The sequence below is a fragment of the Plectropomus leopardus genome, chromosome 15, assembly GCF_026936395.1.
Source record: "Plectropomus leopardus strain MGB_pleo_1.0 chromosome 15, ASM2693639v1, whole genome shotgun sequence".
Classification (NCBI taxonomy): domain Eukaryota; kingdom Metazoa; phylum Chordata; class Actinopteri; order Perciformes; family Serranidae; genus Plectropomus; species Plectropomus leopardus.
In genome coordinates this window covers 6,817,976-6,841,363 of record NC_142190.1, presented here as the reverse complement: position 1 = coordinate 6,841,363, position 23,388 = coordinate 6,817,976, and the positions used below count along the sequence as shown (strand labels likewise).

At 39.5% G+C, this 23,388-nt stretch overlaps 1 protein-coding gene across 3 annotated transcripts in view; it reads left to right on the top strand.

Annotated features, from left to right (window-relative positions):
• The window catches only part of spns2 (SPNS lysolipid transporter 2, sphingosine-1-phosphate), a 104,801-nt gene extending 83,974 nt beyond the window's left edge, over positions 1 to 20,827 (top strand). For 2 of the 3 annotated variants that reach the window (XM_042499776.2, XM_088088932.1), the window contains 3 exons: positions 928 to 1,091; positions 5,545 to 5,581; positions 16,225 to 20,827. In XM_042499776.2, the coding sequence (XP_042355710.1) occupies positions 928 to 1,091; positions 5,545 to 5,581; positions 16,225 to 16,239 (216 nt within the window). In that variant the 3' untranslated portion in view covers positions 16,240 to 20,827. Of the gene's footprint in view, positions 1 to 927; positions 1,092 to 5,544; positions 5,592 to 16,224 lie in introns of all 3 variants that reach the window. The other variant, XM_042499777.2, reaches the window with a different exon arrangement.
• Positions 20,828 to 23,388: the final 2,561 nt, after the last annotated feature.

Genomic DNA, 23,388 nt, shown 5'->3' with positions numbered 1-23,388 from the left:
GGATGAGAACATGTTTGGTATTGCAGTGAAAAAAATCTCCTGCAGCCCAAAAACATTTTCCCCATAGACTGCCGTCATAAAAGACATGTCTCAAACTGTTGACAGAAAAAAAATCAAACAAGGTAAATTATAAATCTTTACATTCTGAATTTTTTAGCTAAGGTGTTTTTACATTTGTGAAACATTCAAAATTAACCGGTTCATGAGTGTCAGACTTTTGAAATCAAAATTAACCAAAAACTGAAATCCCTGCTCCTTACGATGCATTAATGCACACATGAACACATACTGTGCACACATGGTCATTCCCTCCAACATCTTCCTGTCAGCAGTTCTCCGGCTTTCTCCGTAGAGAATCTTATTCTGCTGACGCTCACATATAATCAATGTGCTTCAGCCAAAGTGACCTATGGCTGCTCAGACTCTCACGCACACACAGAGGAGAAGCCCCCTCTTTTTTCTAATGTGCATACATACACATAATCTGCTAAAAGCTACCATCGGCAGCCTCCTCTCCATCACGATTGTCAGCACGGTGATCTACGTGTGTTTGAGAGCTGCCTCGACACCAGGAGGCAGGAATGGTCACTTCACGCCCACCATTCTCCAGCTGTTGTTGTCCTCCGCGCCGTGCATGACAGACTGAATGTTACTCAAGCCTCCAACAGCAATATGAGCTATTGGCTGTGAAATCCTGCCTCACTTTAAACGAAAACAGGGCGTCTTACATCATGCAGCGTGTCACTTTTATCTGCTGCTGTGGTGAAGTGAGCAAAACTCACTCTGCATGTGAGTCAGTGTGAGCATGACGTGATATTTTAAGAACTTTTGGTGGATGATTAATTGGAATAAAATCTCTTTTTTTCTCTCTGTGTTTTTCTGTGTGTGGTTTTGGTGATGGTTGTGGTGGATGTTGTGTATGCGCAGATCTCAGACGCCCTTCAGCAGAGCTACGCTACGTCAGCACTGTGGCGGTTCCTCAGCCTGGGCTATGCCCTCATGCTCTGTCCCTTCATCATCGTCCTGGGGGGCATGTTTTTCCTGGCCACTGCGCTGTTTTTCCTGGATGACAGGGAGAAGGCCGATAAACAGTAAGTGACTCAGACGTTATTTGGGTAACTCATCATTATTTCATTTGTTATTTAGTCATTCATTCTTTAAATATTTAAGACTTGCTGGAGTTGTCCTTCACTGACTTTCTGAGTAAGAGCTCCAAAAATCCAAACACACCACCTCAGAGCAAGAGGCTGAAGCAGTAGCAATAATACTGGTGTTATTCTAAGTGTGAGAGGCAGAACCAAGTCACAAGTAAGTCTCAAGTTTTTGCACTCAAGTCCCCATAGATGGATTACTGAGCAGGCCTACAGGTCACAGGAGCCCGAAGTGTTCCCCTCCAGCCTTCACCTGCAAAATACCACTCAAATTAACATGCACCAGTCTGAAGAGACTCAAAAAGACAACAAAGACATGCAAAGGAACTGCAAACAGACAAAATATCTAATGAAAGTGGCAAAACAACCAAAAAAACACACACAAAACACACAGAGACGCATGACAACACACCAAATTTCCACAAAGAGACACAAAATGGAGGTAATAACAGCCCCAAAATGGAATCTGTTTTAAGCATGAAGCCGAAAAAAACGTGACAATGGGTGGGGCAAGTGTGAAGTTTTCACGACTTTAAATAAGAACAGCAGCCATAAATTTCAGCAAATTGAAAAACAATGAGATTCGAGAGCTCTTTACCTTCCAAACAGAAGATGATAACAGCCACCATGTACTGGGACTTGTAAATGATTGTTATTGACACATGAATGCCATTGTGGTATTTAGAAAATGCTGCTTGCGTCTATGCTTTATGTCACACTAGTTGCCAATGCTGTCATGCCGTTTTTGATTCCTCTAAGCAATGCAATGTATGCAATGGTGCTAAGTCGAGTAACAAGTCTTTCTGATTTTAGTTAAATTTTAAGTCACAAATTTGTGACTCGAGTCTGAGTCATGTGACTCGAGTCCACACCTCTGCTTGGTGCCATACAATTACAAAGAGGTTAGGAATCTCAACAATGTCATACTCTTTGCACCAGAGGTTGGTGCTTGATGTGTGTCACGGACAAGCTGCCCGGTGATGCCAACAATGGTGCCAACCCTGCAAGACTCCGAAAGGCCCTCGAGCCAGTAGAAAGTCCCAGTCAGCTTAAAGTGCTCCAGAGCTGACACAAGCTGTTCTAGCCATCAATTTGTTTAAGTGTGCTTACTTCAACTTTTACCAGCTGCCGCCTCGTCTCATTCATGCATTCATATTTTCCTCTTTCAAACACCCAAAACGTGAAACCGAGAGGGCACGAGAGTCCGTCATGGCCTTAAAAGGCAAAAACAAACACATAGTACATCCTCTTTCAGATGGTGAGACATGACTTCTTGTTTCTTTCTGACTTATTTTTCCTACTATTTTATCACACTGACGTAGTCCCTCGGTGCCAGCGCTCTCAGAAATGACTTCCTTCCTGTTGAAGATGAGGGGCATTTTTAGACAGGATGGCAGACTGATGTCTGATGTCTTCACCCTGTGGAGTTGATTGCTTGTTGTTCCCACGCCAAAACCCTTCATTAAAAAGAAAATTTTTAAGACTCGAAGACAACTTAAGATTTGCAAAAGAAATGTGGAAACTGAACTTCAAGTTTCAGTTTCTAATCCTGGGGTCAAGCTACCTTTCAAGCCGTTAATATGTCCTCTGTGTAATGTTGTAATTTTAAAGAAGCCTCTGCAAAGGCACCACTAAGCCGTGCTGTGGCTTCTGTTGGGCCTGCTCCAGGAAAAAAAGGGAAGAAATGTGAAACAATGACTAAAAGAAAAGTCACATTCCTGCCGCCGTGCCAGTAATAGATACCAGTTTGTGGTCCAATATGTGGTTCAAGCTATCTCACCACAGTATTGCACAGTATGGGCAGATGGCACATGTTCACTCAGACTATATCTAACCACAACCCCTCGACTTTCACACTGCACGCTGTAGGGCAAAGCTAATGGAGCAACAGATGGAGTGAAAAAATCTCAGATATGACACAGAAACACTGGGAGGTTGCTCCTGAATGTTCTTTTTCACAAATACGATCCTAAACATAGATGTGTAAAGGTTGGCTTGGTTGTGATAAAGTTTATAATGCTACATTTGACGACATCAATACCGTGTCTAAACAATTGGTAGCACTTTCTGATAAATCTGTCACTTTATAATGAGCCAACAAGTGTGCAGTTCTAAATGTTAATAAATTATGAACACATACAAATCAACAGCCAGTCTGCTGTTATAAATGATAATAAGCTGCATTTTTTAATATTAATATTCATAAACTACATTCATAGCCCAGTCTCCAGAGGAAAAAGTTAGCAATTTATGTTTCCTCAAACTGCGTATACATTAGATTTGAACATATCATAGGTATCATATCAATGTTTCAAGCAAGTAGTTCTGATTACGTGTATAAGATCTAACTTTGTCATCTGGAGGTGGAAGGGACGGTGGATGGCGTGACACCAAGGCGAGACACCTGCCAAGTCGCAGACCACTGCAGAACACTTTTTTGAGAGCAACAACAATTCTGGTTGTTTATTAGCGAGTCATCAGTGCGTTTCCAGCATCTTTTTAGCCACCAAACATGGATGTTCTTTAGTGACCTGTTGCTCTGTTTCCACCAGGGCTTGTGCCACAAATAGGGGTTGTCTTTTACCGAGACATTGCTGCATTTCCTGCTGATATAGTGCCATGAAAAGCAGCTGTTTTTTGCCAAGACATTGCAGCATTTTCTGCTGGAATAGTGCCACAAAAAAAAAATTTTACAGAGAAATTGCTGCATTTCTTGCCAGGATAGTTCCAAGAAAAGTTATTGTTTTTCACTGAGACATTGCTGTTTTTCTTACCAGGACAGTGCGGCAAGATGCCAAGCTGCAGACACCGCAAACCACTGTTCAAAACCAACAAACAACAATACCGGTTGTTTTTTGAAATAACAAAGGCAGCATTTTCAGCAGCGTTTGTGGAACCAAATATGTTGTGGGCAAAAACATGATCTTTCTCTAACCATAACTGAGTTTTGTGCAGAAACATACAATGCCAACAATTACTTAAGTCTCTGACAGGGTTGAAATTCATGCATCCAGTGCAAGTCACATGTATGATATTTAATGTAAGGATATTACTCTAAGAATACACTTTGAAAACAGTCCTCTATCTACCAAGAACTGCCCTATGAGAACTATCCTTGTTCACCTCCACTTTGCCTCTATGCTTGACCTGTAGATGGGTTAATCATTCACCAGCTTGTCAGATTACATCCAGGTGTATATATGTAAAGTAAACACAATGTTGCATACCTCACATAACATAACTACAAAAATGGGCAGAACAACCACAGAGACATGAAACAACTATAAAGCGATACAAAAAAGACACAAATCAGAAATACAAAGTGACACAAAATGACCACAAAAGACATAAAATTACCTCAAAAAAAGAATAAATGGCTTGAATAAGACACAAAATTACCTCCAAAAGACCAAAAGTACTACTGGAAAGACACAAAATAAATACAAAGAGACACAAAACAACCAAAAGAAGACACAAAATACAATAAAGAGACACCAGTGACCAAAAAAGACAAAGAATTACCTCAAAGAGACCCAAAGGACTACTAAAAAGACACAAAACCTATAGATGGGTTAATCATACACCAACTTGTCAGATTACATCCAGGTGTATATATGTAAAGCAAACACAACATTGCATACCTCACATAGCAAACTAAAGACCTCTACAGAACTGCAGAGATTTGTAATTCACATTGCAATGAAGAAAAACCTCAAACTTGAACAGCAGCAGCTGTTATGTAACAAGCTGCAAACAGCACCTCAGGGACCAAGAGAGATGACAACATCCACAACTTCGTACAACTAGGGCTGCTTCATGACTGTGATATTTATAGATTTCATTCACGCTATAAAGCCCCCAATTTATAAATTCCCTGTGACTTTACACAACGCTTTGTGGCTTTTTTCCCCCTCCTCTGAGTCTGTCCTCAGATACTCAGTGCTATTTATAAAAGGCGCGGAGCTGAACGAGTTACTCACTGGAGCGCGCCTTTCTATTTCCAGCCTTAAAGAGTGCTTTAATATTTCTAGGTTGTTAGCTTTTTTGGGCTGCAGGATTGCCATTAATAGCTCAGGTTCAGAGCATCCCCCCCCCCTTCCCACACATTCACCCAGTCCACATTTACACGTAGTGATGTGGGAGAGCAGAGCTGTCTCTTCTGCCATGCCAGTGCTCTTTGACTACAGATTCAGTGTGGGTCAGGGCAGGCTGAGCACTGCAGCCTGGAGGATCAGCAGATCTGACAAACCGAGGAAGACAGTTAGCATGTGATGAGTGAAATTAGGAGGAACTGGCGGAAAAAGAGAATAATAAATGTTGAATTTAGTTTAAGAAGATCTGTCTGAAAGCATTTGTGCATCGCTGACGCCTAAAACTGTTCCTCTCTCCGCAGGTTGAACCAGCTGACACGACCCCCCTCCTCAGTCAAGGTATGACCAGGTAAATTGCCTTTTCTCCTAAAGACGCTTTTACACTTTAATGCTTTTCACATCAGCAGTTTAAGTGGCTGTTCACAAAGAGACGGTCTTGGAACATCAACATTTATAGCTCTCTCTTGTCTCATTACCTGGGAAGCATCATGTAGAGCTCCTCTCATTAGGAGGAACAAATATAGGAAAAGTTTTTAAGGACTTTAAGGACGCTGTGACCTGAAGCTATCCAGAGTTTAAAGGGGAACTTCAGTATTTTTCAACCTGAACTCTATTTTCACATGTTTTTGTGTTTAAGTGACTAATGGAAACAACGTTTTTTAAAATTGGTCCAGTACTGAGTGAGAGCAGTGCAACTGGAAACCACTAAGTAGGTTCTTATGTAACCACTCAGGGCACTTTTGCGCTGTCATCTTATGTCCAGTAAAAATGCTTGTTTTTGTCATTAGGCGAATGCCTATTAACCCTCAAACTGCGCAAATTAAAACTGCAAATATAAAGTACACCTAATGGAAACACATCACTTTCAAAAGAACTCCCATTTATCACAAAAATCTTTTACGCTTGCATGAGGTGGTATTTCAGGAGATTCGGAATAGCAAAGAATTGCATATTTTGCAAAACTGCAATGGAAACACTGTTTTCACTTTTTTAGGTCATATGATTCTATGACTATGCACTTGTCAGTAGGAACTGACTCCCTCTGGCATGATGCAGCAGGCATGCACTGCATCGCATAACTCTTTAAAAGCTGAGCGGATCATCTGGAAGTTTTACATAAACACTTGGAAAATAATGACGGCTCGTGCAGTGGCTGCAAGAGAAATAAACCTGCTAATGTTATGAAGATCCATTGCCATGCTTCTTGAAATGTTATTGCGAGAGAAGTCGCATAATATCACTCAGTGGAAATGCAGTCATCTTGCAATTGTGTTTTATCAACATTTTCGAAAATATTGGTTAAGTTTTGCGCAAATCTGTAAAGGAGACCCTCCTACTGTCAGACAACCTCTAGAAAGAATCCCGACAGAGATAGACCTTGTTGTTAAAGAGTAAGATCTTTTTTGTTAAACCTGATTACCCACCAGACCATTTAAAACAGGTCAAAACAGTAATTTAAGCATGTATAGAACCAGCATAATTTTACATCTAGGGGTTTATTTCAACTAAACCAGAGTTAGAAAGACAAACCAAAACGGCTTTTGTGACTTTTAATTTGTTTCTGTCACCTCTGTATAAAGTGTGTTTTACAAGAATTAAATGACCAGTCATCTAAATGAAGTTTGGTGGGTTAGGTGATAGCTAATTTGGGGCTGTTTCTGGTTAAATAAAAAAGATCTCACTCTTTAACAAAAATGTCAGTCTCTGCAAGGATCTTTCCATAATGCTGTCAGACACTTTGAATAACAATATGAGCCTGTCAGTGGCAAAAACAGGTGATTTTAGTGAGCGCAAACTGCACATTAACATTACATACTCTTCAAATTCCAAAAGATGTTGTCTCCATTAGTCACTTAGACACAGAGACATGGGAAAACAGGGTCCAGGCTGAAAAATACCAAAGTTACCCTTAAATGGCAGCCTAAACGCTGGAGGTGATAAACATGAAGATACACAAATGACTGATCTATGATCCATTTCCCGCCCCATTGTGCTCGGGGAGTGTCCAGGCATTCTTGGAGTGGTGGTTATTTGACCGACTATCTGGCCTCTTATCAAGAACTGAGTTGCCTTCCCTCCTTCCTGCCTTTATCAGACTCACACACATGGTGCAAAACCTCTCTAATTATTAACCGAGCAAAGAAAAAAACAATAATTGGCAGCACACCAGCCAACTCTGAACCATAGGACAATGGGGAGCTACTGTAGTCGCCGGTTAGAATAACGAGATTAAACTCTGATTCACTGATTAGAAGGACAAGGAATCTGTTGTGACTTTTTTGTAAAGGTTATCATGTTTAGCCAAAAGGTCAAGGTTTTACTCCTTCCTAATCACGTCTTTGTAACCCTATCAGGGTTTATTTGTCCTACAAACATCCGTCAAAATACTGTATGTACACAAAGTAGGAAAAAATGGGTCATACATGTGTGTGCTGCTTGCTTTATTATCACCACCTCTCAATAATGCTCTGTGTGTGTCTTCAGCGGGACATAGAGAAGGGCAGAGTGATAACTGTGCGACACACAAAACGCTCTGTAGCTCTCTTTAAAAATAGTTTATTTAAATCCTTTTTTTGTCTTGGTGTACAAAGAACAAAAAATGTCAAAAGGTTTGATCATACGCTCGCTGCTAGAGTTTTTCATGATAAAATTACACCAACTTGTGAAAACCAAGAAATTGAGGTGTGTGGGATTTCTGTTAAATTTCAGTTGAGGAAGCAGTGTGTACTGCCAGTTGCAGCTCCCTGCAGTATTTGAAGGTAACAGTCAACTTTGTGGAAAAACTGAACGAAGGTGCAAATTCCTGCAGGCGGAAGACAGGATGATCCCGTGAACAACAGAAACACTTTTTATTATTGCAAAGTATTTTATATTTCTTAGACTTTTTTTTACCTGAAAAACAGCCATTAGCTTTCATTTATTTAACTTTAGAATGAAGCAACTACAAATTTACGGAGCATCCTGTTGCATGAATAAATTACTAAACAGGCCTACCAGGCAATCAGAATTCGACGAAATTGCTTAAATAAGACACAAAACTACCTCTGAGAGATCAAAAGAACCATTAACAAGACACACAATAACCACGAAGAGACACAAAAGAACCACAAAATGACTACAAAGCCACAGAAAAGACACAAATTTACCTCACAGAAGGATGAAAGTGCCTTAATAAGACACAGAATTGCCCCCAAGGGACCAAAAGGACAACTAAAAAGACACAAAACAACCACATAGAGACACAACCACAAGTAGACACAAAAATACCTCAAAGAGAGACAACATTGCCTTAATAAGACACAAAATTGACTACAGGAGACTCAAAGGATTACTTAAAGGACAAAATGTCATTGTGTTCTGTCTATCAATCATAAGTCAGTTATGACCACTATAAAAATGCTTTTCTTTATGCATTTAATGGCTCTGACATCAAACATTTGACCATCGGCCGATGAAAAGCATTTTAAGGTTTAAGGTCCAGCTTTATTGTCTCATTGTGCAGTAATGTATTTTATTACAACATGGAATTGGATGCAATGGTGCAATGCAGTTCTGAAAATCTATACACAAGTAACAGTAAAATGACTCCCATAAAACAATAACTTAAGTTAAAGTGAAAATAAAGTTCCTGGTTGATACATTTTTCAAAGTCACTTTACATTTTAATGTTTTTTAGGGTGTGCAGGCTGGTGCAAAACTGTAGCAGTCCGTCATTTGTTGTTTGCTTTGTTGTTATTTCCCTCTTCCCAGTTCATTTCAGCTGGATGTTACAGTTCCTCTGAGTTGATTGAAGGGTAATTCAGATCACCTGTTGCTACTCCTCAGTATGAATTGAAAGCAGCTTGGTGCATTGTCCCTGTGAGCCAATCAGGGTGTGACGACGCCCTTTCTGAGGGCATAAGAGAGGTGGGGAAAAGCACACTCAGGGCATTCTGATCGTTCCCCAGTCTAATGCAGACCTCATGTTGGCAGATATTGTTAGCCAGAAACTCTTGTCTCTGGGCCCTGTGAGGCTTCTTTCCTGTCTTTTGCCTCTCTATTTGAGAGCGATTTTGTGCTTTGTGAAATCTAGGTGGAGGGAATATTAAAGAACACCTTTCCACCAGGTTGCCTGCATCAGGGCAGTCTTTACACCATGGCCACAGTGCCTGCATGGGCAGCATGTACGTCTAGCTTCCTGAATAACAGAAATGCTTTCAAGCATGTGGTGTTAACACAAATAGCACTGATGCTGCATAGCTGCCTGCTGCAATGAGCACTGCATTTCCACAAGTTAAGACTGGTAGTCTACTAATTTGTGGATGCCATGCAAAGCACTGTATTGTCAACAACACTGTCCAGCAAATATTCAGAACTGAAAGCCTCCTTTAACAAATGGAGGGGTGCTGTCTACAGAAATGTTGTCTGTGGGCTTTTATTTTGAACCACAAATAGGAGGTGATGAGTTCAAAAAATGTCTGGGACAGATATAGCAATGAAACTGTGACAAAAGGTGGTATGATGCTTATACAATTATCAAAGACCATTTTCATTGTCTATATTTGCTGAAACCACGTGCATCACATGAAAAAAGGCAAGACTTTGAATCTCTAGACAATCTGCCGCAGAGCAGCAGCTTCCTAAAAAATAGATAAATAAAAACTTTTTAGTCATTATTAGTCACATCTGATTGGACAATGAAATGCAAAGATTTAAAAAAACTCATAAATGTAATAATTAAGGAGATATATTAATGGAAACACAACCAGTAAACAACATGTCAATGTGTAAAAGGAACACATGAATGTAGTTGTTTCTTGCATCATTAGATTTCTGCAGGCAGCCAAATCTGCAGTGTCAAAATAACCTTTAATGTACCACTAATGCGAGTGTTCCTACACTTAGTGCTTGCAGCTGCATCACCACATAACATAGCCTAACTTTACTCATCACATGCAACTCTGAAAGCTCTGCAAGTTGATTTGCAGTATGCGCTGATAAATAGCAGGTGCCAGCTGTCTTTAAGGCAGGAAATCAGTCTTTAAAAAGCTGCACCATGCTTTGAAAAATAGCCCGGAGAAATATCAAGGATACACAATTTGTAGTTAATGGGCTATGATATGCAAAACTTCCAGTGTGGCCTTTTACTTTAAGTACTGCAATGTCATTACTGCTGGCAGGGCGACATTAGCATGCACGGCTAATGACAGGTGACATGAAAGGCTCCCGCATGGCTGCCACACAGATCGGGTTTCAGAGGCAGTTTGTGCTCTCAGCCTGAGGGTTTTGTCAGCTCTCTGTCGCACACAGCGGCTAAAGCATTTTCTCCCCGCTGTCACACAGGGCTAATTATAGAGAACAGTGATTACAGCTACATGAGGTCAAAGTTGAATATGCCTGCGAACTGATCATTTCAATTCTAAAGCGAACTACCCAGGCGCTCTGCGGTGATTGATTTTTAACAAATTTGTTTTGGAGGATAATCCAATCAGTGGCGGGCAATATTTCCTCCCTCGTGTCTGACTCACCGATCAATACAGTTCACAGTTCATCTGCTTTTTAGTGACAAGTGTTCAGTCTCGTTGCTCTGACTGCTCCTCCCAGAGGTGCTGCTCTGAGGTACACTGTAAAATCTGACAACTTGATCTTATTTAAGAAAAATTGATTGCCATTAAAAAAGCTAAGTAGTAAAAATAAGTATTCTTATGTTGTGTGACCATATATTAGGGCTGTTAATGCATTAATCACCACAATTAACGTGTTAATTTTTTTTTATCACTTTAATTAAAGACAGACATTTCCATCTTTAAGAGGCTGGAGTGATGATACTGGCATCATATGAAACTAGAAGGCGTGTGGAATTAAACGCTCGAAAGCTCGCCTAAATTTTAGCAATGGAAAAACAACATGGCCATTTCGGTCCCTTGAATTGCTTTACCTTGTTAACATGGAATTCAAAACTGTTTTGTTATGCAAGACTGAGTCTGAAACAAGACTGGTGCTCGTATGAAACAAACAAAATCAAACAATCAAAACAAATTCACTTTGAAGCCTTGTAAAAGATCCTAGAAAAAAATAGAAATATCCAGACTAAATCTCTTTCTCTGAATTGAGATGTCAACATGCTGTTTTATCACAAATATCAAAACACAATTAGGCAACTTACAAAATACACCAACCATTCAGTTAAGTCTGACTCACTTGGTGTACTTAAAAACTTAAGTTGCTATCACTAATAAAGAACGAGATAATTCACTCGTCATGTGTGAGTTGCAAAAACTGCACAATTTTGAGTAAATACAACCAAAATTTAAGTGAACTTAACAATTAGGTATCAAATATATATAAATTAAAAACAATAGTTATATTTCCTTATCTTTATCAAGGCAATGAGTTTCCTAGATGTACAAAAGTGAGCTCAGCTTGTGAATTTGCTGCGTGAAATAAAGAAAGAAATGTAGATACATGCCATCATGATGTGCTGAGGTATATTCAGAGGACTGTTTAGATTACAGGGAAAAGTGTTTGGCTCTGAGTAGAAGTGTAAGTGAGGGAGTGGAATTTAAAGGAGGAGAGAAAAGACACATGACCGCTGAATAAACGAGGATGAAGAGAAGCAGTAATCGCCTAAGCTGTTATACATCGCAAGCTATTAATCTCCGCTGATGCAATCCCAGACGGAGATCAGATACACTGAGATCCAATTAACTTCCTCTGCAGGAGGAGCCGGCCTCAGCTGACCAGATTCACCCGACACTGCATGATAGCTAGAGGACATCCCCGAGCCGGGGGCTGTCAAAAGATCAGCGTGAGATCTGACAGCGGAGCTTCACACTCATTTATTCAGTAACCACAATTCCATATTACACGGGTTGGAAACTCGCATCACGAGGCAAAACTCTGATTCAGTCACCGCTGTCCAAACTTTAACTGTTAGGAGTGTTTATACAGCTGCAGGCACATACTTTCCAACTTCACACTCTTATCATTCAACAAAAGCTTTGAGTCCTCAGTCAGCAGTGCCGAGTAGGTTCATGGTGCCGGGGAGGGCAGTGACCACAGACCACACACACTTACATCTACACACACACAAGTTCATAGTACAAGCTAATTTGGCCCAAATCAGTTTGTTTTGGGGTTTTTTTTGCACCTGTGTGTCATAGTTTAGCTTTTTCCAGAGTTGTTTGGACAAAACTCCAGACATTATGACAGAGGCATTATGTTTTTAGGTTGTCCATTTGTTCATTTGGTTCATTTTGTGAATGTGATATTTCACCTTGATGGAATTTCCTTCAAATTTGGCACAAAGGCTCACTTTGACTTAAGGATAAACGGATTCGAATTTGGTAGTCTTAGGTCAAAGGTCAAGGTCACTGAGCCCTTGTTTGTCTCATTCTAGTGAATGGGGTATCTGAAGAACAGGTTGAAGGAACTTTTTCAAATTAGGCACAAACATCAAATTGGACTCAAGGATGAACGGATTATGCTTTGGTGGTCAAAGGTGCATCCATCTCATTGCTTTTAAACCAAAATCTCATGTACACCTTAAGGGAATTTCTTCAAATTTGACACAAACGTTCACTTGAACTTAAGAATGAACTGCTATGAGTTTGCTGGTCATAGGTCAATGGTCACTGTGACCTTGCATCCGTCTCATTCTCTTGAACGTGATATCTCAAGAACACCTTGAGGGAACTTCTTCAAATTTTACACAAACGTCCACTTGGACTTAAGAATGAAATGATTAGAATTTGGTGGTTGAAAGACAAAGGTCAAGGTTACTGTGACATCATAAACCATGTTTTTGGCTATAATTAGAGAATTAATTCACCTAAATTTCACACAAATGTCTATAAGAGTATGATGAGGTGATAAGCTCCTCCAGATCTAAAGTATAACCAGGCTTCACCTGCACAACACCAATTACCAAATTCTCATTGTCTTTTTATCAGTCAAAGTTGAATAACACATGAACACACTCCGGTTAATGTTTCTGTGGCATTTTCATTCGAGGTCATTTTGATGACAGTGCTCGCCTCCCCATGTGTTAATGTTTCATCAAAACAAGTTCACCTTGACACTTTTTTTGCAAGGGCACTATCGCTGCATCCTGTGCTTAGTGAAGCCTAAGATGACTGTGATTAGTTTAAAAAAACAAAAACAAGCCACAGAGCATTTATTTTCTGCGAATCTGCTCTTCCAGACCTTTTTTTCTTTATTGTGGCCGAAAGGGTTCACAATAAGGATATCATTACAAAATCTATAGAAAATTTAAAAAAAAAAAAAACTTGAGGCAAACATTACTTTGTTTATTGTGTGTTTTTTCTATTTTTTTGGTAAATTAATTATATTCAAAATATTGTGTGTATTGAGTGTAGAGAGATGTAAAGACAGTCTGTAACTATAATTATACAAAAGTGTAAAAAATTAGTAGTTACACCTAATGGACAGTGAAAAGGAAACCAGATGGTGTTGGGGATGGGAGACAAAGCGAGAACAGAAAGAAATAATTTAAGAGGTGCCGCATTCTTACATGATATAATCATATGTGTATTATCGGCATTAATATTTCATTTTCAAATATCACAGTTGTTGTCAGTGCTTTATCATGATGCTTCCTCACTACAGTAAAGTATCTTTGGACTCATGCAGCGATCCATTCACTGCTCTCTCTCCGTCGTTCCTCGAGTGAGAAGCCAGTCAGATCCACAGCAATGTCAGTGCTCACGATTCGCATCTTCGCAGCCAAAAACCACTACAAGTCGGTCTGATTAGAGTTTTGTTCGCTTGCCAGACCAGTCGGACCTCCCCTTTGCTTGAGAAGCCAACAGTCTCCAGCACAGCAATAGTGAAGCTGCTGAGGAGGAGGGCGGCCAATCTCGCACATATCAAAGCATTCACAGCTTTAATTATCTCTGTGTCACGCTGGCATTTGAGCAATTTAATTCTGAGTTTGGCTCATAAACAATTCACAGTTTACGGCAACAACTGACACTAATAATTGAGGGAAATGCTTCGTCCCAGAGAGGATTGGATCTGCAGCTACAGAAACAAAACACATTGTTTTTGAGAATCCTCTAATCCTCCTGTTTAAGCTATTACCCTTGTTTGTATGATGTTGTGTTTCGGGAGCACAGCAGTGAGTCTGCATGTGTGTATTTGTGAGTGTGTACGGATATGTCTATTTAGCACACTGTGGGTCTGTGGGTGTGTGTGTCAGTGTGTGTTTGGGAGTGCGGAACATCGCTCCGCCGAGCTCTCTGCACTAATCCCATTGTAGCAGCAGTAGTAGCTTGTGTACTGGAGCATCCAGGGCACCTTAATGACAGAGCACAAACAAACAACAGGACGCACCGCCATCTCTCTTATCCAATCTGAAGAGATGATGAGGACCTGATGGTCTAATCTCCAACCGGAGTGTAGTTGTCCCCTCTGGGGTTGTATTTTCCCCTCATATGAGCTTTGTTTATGCGGATTTCAGCAGCTGGAGGAGATTTTAAAAAGTCAGACTGCACTGTCATAAACAAATAATACAGTTTTTTTATGTATTTCTTCATGTTGAGATTTTTGTGCTTACATGAATAAACTAGAGAGCCACTCCAAGAGCGCAGACCTCCAGTCCTCTATGATATGCAAATCTGCAAGTGCAACCATTAAATATGCCTGAATTCCAAAACTATTAGAATAATGTCAAAATACAGGTGTGCCTCATTGAAGCCTCATCATCTCCACTGAGAATTTGTTATGTAATTCTAAAATACTTCATATACTTACATACATTAAAACAAGAAAACACATTATTGTCATGTACATATGAACAAATATTAAATGCTTTGCCTAGACTGAAATAAATATGGCAACTTGTTGCCAAATAAAGATCAAAAAACTGCTTGTTCACAAGAAAGACATTCTTGCTTTGGTCAAATTTATATTAATAAATGTGGTGGAGTTCATTAAAGTGAAGTCAGCAGGAGTAAAATTAGTTGCATGTGGTGTGTGTATTTACATTTCATGGTTCAAGATAAAAGGCTGTTACAGTTGTACTAGTTCTCCCATGAAACTACAGAGTGCTTCATAATGACTGCCTTCCATTTTAAGTTTGCCCAACCACATCTTTTGAACATCCGTATAAGAATACAGTTTATTGCCAAGTAAATTTTCACATACAATGAATTTGTGCTGATGTATTGGTGCATAACATAAACATAGTGCGAGAAAATTTAAAGGAAATAAACACTGCAAAAATTTTAAGAAATTGCTGCAGAGGCGAGTGAAAGCAAACTTTTAGTTTTTCACTGCACCTGGATTTCTGCTGCTCCGCCTGTGCCTACAGTACACTCTGCTTTCCCAGAGTTTGGTGCAATGCATAACCAAATGGTATTAATATATTTTCCATTAGTGCCCCTAATGAACGGTCCAGCGCCAAAAGATACAAAATCAATATGTGGCAGCAGATGTTGTTATCATGGTGGGTGACCACGAATAAATGAACGTGTGGGGAAACCCTGTGAACACAGAATAGAAGATAATAATTATAAATGTAGAACAAATGCATTAATACATGATATTTACAGTATAGAATATAATATTTTTTTAATTAAAATGAAAGAGCAGTGCAGTTTCTAGTGGTAGTTTGTGCAGAAATGTGAAAAATTGATCAGAGGTTCACAGTAAGAAGTCTAAAAATCTAAAAATGTGCAATGATCAGTTTATATAGTCTTAATTTTTGCAAAAATCTGCATATCTGGAGAGACAGCGCCTGTGTGGCCTACAGCATGCTGTTGTACAGATTGGGGGTGTCTACATTAAATAAACTGTTATGTGTTAGTATGCATTGTGCAGGGAAATATTTAGGTCACAGGCTGGTCCTGGTGTGCAGGCGTTATCAGGAAGGTCCTAACAGATGGCCCAGGAGCTTTCGACCTCAACATTAATTACATGAGAATGTCCTGTGGCGAGACCGGACTCTAACCGCACTATTTCCTTCCCTTTCTCCCTTACAGGTGACAGCCACATGAGGAGCAATCTGAAGAAGCAACCAAACCCAATAAGGATGACAAAATGGAGATTAAATAGTGGGGGCAACTGATCTTTAAAAGCACGTCCATGTTTTCTTCACCGCCATCACCTCCACGATCATCCTTCTCCTTATCCTTTTGGCTCCTGCTGCTCTTTCTTTCTACACTCTGGTGGAGGCTGCTCAGAACTGGAATGAGGGAGCGTCTTGCCCCTCCTTGAAATGTCTCTAAATCACAGGTCGGTTAGAAAGCACACAGCAGTGTGCTGAACCCGGTCGGCCGACAGCTGGTGTCCTCCTCACCTCTGTCTGCCAGGATCCTCTGAACCTTCCAGGGAGGAGGTGGGGTGGCAAATCCCCTGTGACCCCTCCAACTCCTGATGTCATACTACTGAATGCTGACCATGAACCTGCCCTGTCTGTCTGCTTGTCTGTCCAACGGTCTATCTCTATGTGTCTGTCTGTCTGTCTGTTACATCGGCTGTCAATCTGCACCAAGTGCCATAGCGTCATTACATTCCTTCAGACTTTGCACTGACCACCATCCACCCTCATGACTTCACCACTGACTATGTTTACATGCACATTAGAATTCAGAGGAGTTTGATTAAGCTGTTTGCATATATTTGCTAGACAGCAGAAGCAGCTGCATTTATAAACTGCAGCTATAAAGCTTCTTCGGTGTCTTTTGCTCCACAATTTGGTCTGCACTGTAAACAGACAGAAGCTGTAAAATACCAAGTTATGTGGAGAAAGTCATGCAACTGCAGAGAAATCAGTCTGTAAGTGTTCCATCTGTTCAAACAAGCCTCCAAACAATGTGACTAATATCTGATTACTCTGCACATCTTAAAGGAAAGTTTCACCTGCAAAATTAGCATCTGCATGTCAGTGACTCACCTTGACTTTGTGAGGAAAACTTTGTTTTTATCACATGCCTCCGCAGTGAATCAATCTGTCAAATGTTATCTATATAGCACCTTTCAAACATATCAAATGCAATTTAAAGTGCTTTACAGTTTAATTGAAGAAACAAAAACAAGAACAACATCGGAAATAAGCAAAATTGGATCTTAAAAAATAGAATAAGTATATACCATAAAACTGTGATGGTAAGACATGACATAAGAGCCAGACTAAAAAAGATTTTTAGTTTATATTTAAAATTATCTATATTTCCAGGTCCTCTCATATCCTCCTGTAGGCTGTTTCAACATTTTGGAGAGTAATGGTTAAAAGCAGTGAACGAAGAATCCAAAAAAGTCAAACATTCTTTATAAATTGAAGTAAACGTGACCATGTTAAAAAGCAACATATTTACGTCAAAATATCTATAACTGCACAAACTAATCATGATCAAATGATCATTTTGCAGGTGAAGCCTTCCTTTTATCACAGTATTAACAACATTAACTTCACATGTAAATACAGTGTTTACACAATGAATGCAGTATTCTCATAAAACCGATGGAAGTTTGTGCTGTGCATGTAAACATAGCCGTCAAACCAAGAGCCAAAAAGTGTTACTGTCTAAAGGTCAGTGAATCAGCCTTAAAATTGGAGCTTTCACATCAACAGCTGTTTCTTTTGACCCCCATATTTTTTTTTTATTTTTTAGCTTTTAGCACTTACATCAGCGTAGACAGTGCCAGAGAACATGACAGAGATGAGAGATTTCTGCACATTATTATTTTTTCACAAGTTTCTTGTGGTTATTTTTGTTGTTATTTTTCTGTGTGATGTTGGATATGAAACTGGAGGTTACTGCCTATGATTGTTTCAGAAGGACGATGATGCAATCGGGGCGATTTGAAGCGGACACTGGACTATATGTATTTTATAATTTATGATGCTTTTCCCAAACTTTGATGAAATGCTACTCCTTTGACTTTTTAAGGAGTAACACTTGTGTTTTTGTGTATATGAGAAGCAATACGAACATTTTTTGAACCAACCTTTTTATCCACACTGCCTTATCAGTGAGCTAGGTTTCTCTTTAAAGGGGGTAGCTCTCTGGTGGTTGGTTTTGAATTTCTGGACATGACACCCACACAAAGTCGCTTTTAATGATGGATTCCAGTCCAGTCTACGCCGGTTACAATACCAGGCATTGTGAAAAGAGACCTTTCCCCCTCGCAATTGTAGATATCCCATTCCACGATTAGAAGAAAGGAGCTTTGAGAAGAGCCGGAGTCACAGTCATCGGTTTATTACTGAGGGGAATCAAAACCCCAGACAGGAACAGGAAATCCTTTCGCCCCAGGTTAGACTGATGGCGAGGAATCCCCCTTTGAAACCAGAACAGCGTGTCCTCAGATGTCACTGCAGGAGCTAAAAAACAGAGTCCTCTTCAATACCCGCAGAGGAGAGTGACAGAGAGATTTACTTACAGGGTTCCCACAGTCAAGAAATTCCAGGAAAAGTTATGGAATTTGAAAAAACTGTTTTCCAGGTCTGGAAATGATTTGGAGTTAGCAGAATGTTTTGGAAAAGTTGAAAGGCTATTGTTAAAAACTACAGAAAAGCTACACAAAATAAGTTTTATAAAATAATCCTTCATATTAAATCCAGTGCTGCGCTGCGTGACCGTTAAAATGTCACTAGTATCTTGTGATACATAGACCAGACCGGTATTGCATCATTATCGAGGTAGTTCCCCTTTTTGGGGGGAAGAAACATACTATCATGTATAGTATATGTATGTAAACAGAAAAATGCTTTTAAGCGTGTAAGATGCGTGAATTCCCAGAGAATAGTATTTACTTTGTCTCCTGTAAAAGTAATCATCATTACTTAATTCTAATCTGTTTATCCTAAAATTTTAATTGTAATATTATTAATTAATATCATGAAAACAAATTGCTAATTTGCATCTGTGATTTGATACAAAATTGCAAAAATATTGTGTTGCGATGCTGTATTGCTTCTTTTAACAAGAAATAGATGTATAAAAATGTGCAAAAAGACTTTTGAAAAAGAATTGCATCGACATCTATATGATCTTAAGTTTCTATGCCCCAAAAAGGAGCACAGTCTCGACATTTTGCAAAGTGACTGCACATTACCGTCTGGTCTTTTGGCATATGCAGCTAGTTGGCAGTGGGAGCGTCTATGTAGGAACCCTGTACATAAATAATCAAAGCAAACAATTGACAGAACTTGATTTGATTCTCTTTGATGACAGTGTTTGTAATTGTTTAAATTTAACACAAAACCCCACAAAGATGGGAAAAAAAGCCTACTTTAGCTAGTCGCTTGTAAATATTTATCATTTACAAGCAACTCTGAAGGATTTTGTTGTGTAATACTTGGTGGATACAATTTAGCTGAAACCTTGAAGCCACAAATGGAGTCAAAGGTTTTAAAACTGGTGCATAAAAGGGGAAAAAAAGCACTTTGCAGACCTCCAAGAAAACACAGGAGGAGGAGGATGGAGTGACCTTAGTGGAGGAATAAAGGGAAGCGTTGAGGTGGTTCTTGTAGCATCGATGTGTGAGCATGACTCACTGGCTGTGTGTGGGGTGCTGTGTGGGCTGTGTCCTTGCTGCCAGATCATTAGCTTTAGCTTCTCTCCAACTGCGTGGAGCTCTCTGAATGTGATTCTGTCCAACCTGACGTGTTTACACACCTACATCTTCTTAATGAACTAAGCTTCTTACCTTCCTTTTGTTGATTTTCTTAATGTTACCAAATGAGTTTTTTTTAATAACTACAATAGAGATATATATATAAAGCTATATCACGCAGCAACTTTAATATATTGTAAATGATGGCTTGGATGCAATGTATTTATTTGTTTGTTACCATAATGAAGAATAATCTATAAAGGGAAGTTTAAAGTTTGATTATACCACACTTTGTTGTATGTCTTTGGGTTTAGAAATGTTTGTTCATCCTTTTGTATCACAATGAAACAACACAATACCTTTTTACATCACTAAGATTCGTCCTGTTTACTGTGATCACCAATTGGACATCTCACACACAAAAGGAACCGCAATGTGATGGATTTAAGACAACGTATTGGTCTCATGTTTAGGGTGCAATACTCTGCACTCATTTTTGTAGCTCTTGTAAATGTTTTTTTTTTTTTAATTGTTGTTGTTGTCCGATCAGACCATTTTGCACATTTATTGTTCAGGGATTTATTTGAACCATAGCATCAACTTATCAGCCTCTGTCGCAGAGGTCTGTCACTTCATGTTTCAGTGCAATATGCGCTGACATGTCATCTATCATAAGAAGGGACGTTGGCTCTGGTCAGATGGGTCATGAATTGCCAAATTTAGTTGATTTAGCACCAATCCTTTAGGAGTATAAGTCTGTTGTATCGAGTAATTCTATGTTAATAATCACTGAAGTGATGTATTGAGAATGTGCTATTTCTTGTCATACAAGAATCATGTATAAAGAAACCTATTTCTGATGTTGAGCAGAAAACAGAGGTTATTTTTTATTTTTAGAGCAAGCCAATACAAGTGTAGAGAAATCAAAGGATATTATTGTAGAACTGAACTGTGATGCTCCCTCAGGGGGTTGATAGAAAATGTACATGTCTGTAAAGCAAATAAACCTATTTAATCACTTCATGCCAGTGTGTTTTCTCTGTTTCTCTTCTTTCTGTCAGCCATTTATCACAACCCAAATAAATGCTGGAATTGTACTTTAAATGGATACGTTACATTTGCAAGTTATTTATGTAGCAGATACGTTGAAACTTTGGTTATTGTATGGTTAGGTTACAGCACAGCAAGTTCCACAGAGTATAAAAAAATACCACCTGCTCTTTTTGAAACTATACCCAGTGGAAAGAGTGTAAAAAACAACCATGTTTGGGGGCTAAAAAGCTGTTGGAAACACAGTTACATGTCCTTAAAAAAACACCCTCGTCTGGGGCCTAAAAAGACGCTAGAAACACAGTTACAGATCCCTAAAAACACTCATGTTTGGGGGCTAAAAAGCTGCTGGAAGAAACAGTTACAGGTCCCAAAATAAACACCCACATTTTAGGGCTAAAGAGCCGCTGAAAACTACTAGCGATGCATAAATTATTTTTATTTTGCTATACGCACCACTTTTGAGAATTGGATACTGGTTTTTCTCCTCTCCTCATCTCCGTGGAGGCTTTTAGAGCTTGATTTTTATCACAATGAGAGAAGGTTGGAGTTGAATGAAGTGCTGTATTGTTCAGGTGCACTCAGGCAGGTCTCAGTTTGCATAGTAATCTTGCTGTCTGCAGAGTGTTTTACAGATACACTGACACATCACAGACATGACACTCTGTGCTGTGGATGCAGTGGAGAAAAACACATAATATTTACCTTCACAGGAAATGAGGAAGTCCACAGTTAAAGGCCCTCTGTGTGCCTGCGTTCAGAGTTACCTAACATGGCAGCTAATAGCACTAATGGACATGTGTATGACAGGGCTGCACAAACACAAAGAGTAACTGCATTTGACAAAACAAGACTTGAGATGTCGACTGCGAGGCCTTTAATTAGAGAGACTTTAGAGAGGGCAACGTTATATATGAGGGAGAGGAAGCTCAAAGTGGAGAATTAGTGTTTGGTCGGTGGACGAGCGGGAGAAACCAACACCCTTTCCCACAGTCAGACCAGTCCGTACCCCAAAGTCAGGCGCTCCAATCTCAAAGTCAACACACCTAGTCATGCAGCAGGCAGGAAACTCTGGGGCGTACACAGGAAAAGGGGAGCCATTCTAGCGAGCACTGGAATTTCCATTTGCACTTTGCCACTTAAACTCACAGAGGACAAACTTTGTTCAGCGGGGTAAATTTAGGTTGAAAAATAGCCGCCGGTGGATGTGAAGCTTCAAAATGTCAGGTTGTTCGAGGTTTAAAAGCAGCATTGTTTAGAGGCCATCTATTTTTTAAATGTTGCAGTGCACTGTGAATCACAGTGACCTGTAAAGTCAGCTTTCAATTCAAGTAAGAAAATAAACGTTTTTAATGCTACAGAGGCTTAAATTAAAAACCTAAAATGGTCTCTATCATAAATAAAACGTGAAACGGTCTCATCATGGCAAGCAGCATGTTATTATAAAGTTAGAACACAATATATTTATGTTGTGGGTGACAACCACAATCATATTTAATTACTCTGTGACATTAAAATCACAGTCTAACAAGAAACAAGCCTCAGGAGTTTGTACATTTGACAAAAGAAATTATGTATTTGATTACAGCCCAGTTGGCAGAAGAAATGTTGGCATTTGTACATTTCTGCAAACCAGGAATACTTTACATTTTCACATTTCATACTAATCAAATCATTGTTTCTAATGTGATGTAGTATATGAGCCATTTTGAGGCAGAGGAGATGCCTGCAAAGCTGCAGAACACCGTTTGAAACCAACAAGCAACAACACCAGTTGTTTGAGTCATCGATATGTTTCCAGTGGCTTTTTAGTCACCAAATGTTGGTATTTTTTGGTGATTTGTACTTGTTTTTCCACCAGAGATAGTGCCAAGAAAAAATGTGTTTTTTACCAAGACATCACTGTTTCCAATCGGGACTGTGTCACTAAAACTGAGTATTTCAATCCCATCCAATTGTGCAGTCATTGCTGCATTTCCTAATCACATAATGACACAAAAATCAGTTGTGTTTTAGAGATATTGCTGTGTTTCCAGTCAGGATATTGCCATAAAAGCGGCTGTTCATATCGAAACATTGCTGTGTTTCCAACAGGGATAGTGCCACAAAAAAAGCAGTTGTGTTTTACTGAGACAACTCTGCATTTCCTGTTGGGATTGTGCCCCAAAAACTGGATAACTTAAGCCAAAACGTGATCTTTTACCATCTATTACCAAGTCATTTTTGGGCCTTAACCTAACCACACATTAACTACCGTGTTGTTGAAATGTAAAGTTACTATGGCAACATTTATTCTGACAGTTGTCTTCTTGTTTCCTCCTGAAAATGTACCCCCTTCCTGAGTTGTACTAATGGATTTCAGATGGTCAAATTGGTGCCTTACTCTCCTTGTCTGAGTTCTTTACAAAGGTTTGGTTGCAGGCAAAGACGTCTGTATAATTAGAGTGACCTGACAGTTAATGTGGAGTTACCATCTCAGCACAAATGGAGGTCAGGGGGAGAAACGGAGACATAAAAATTTGCCTCTCTGTAAA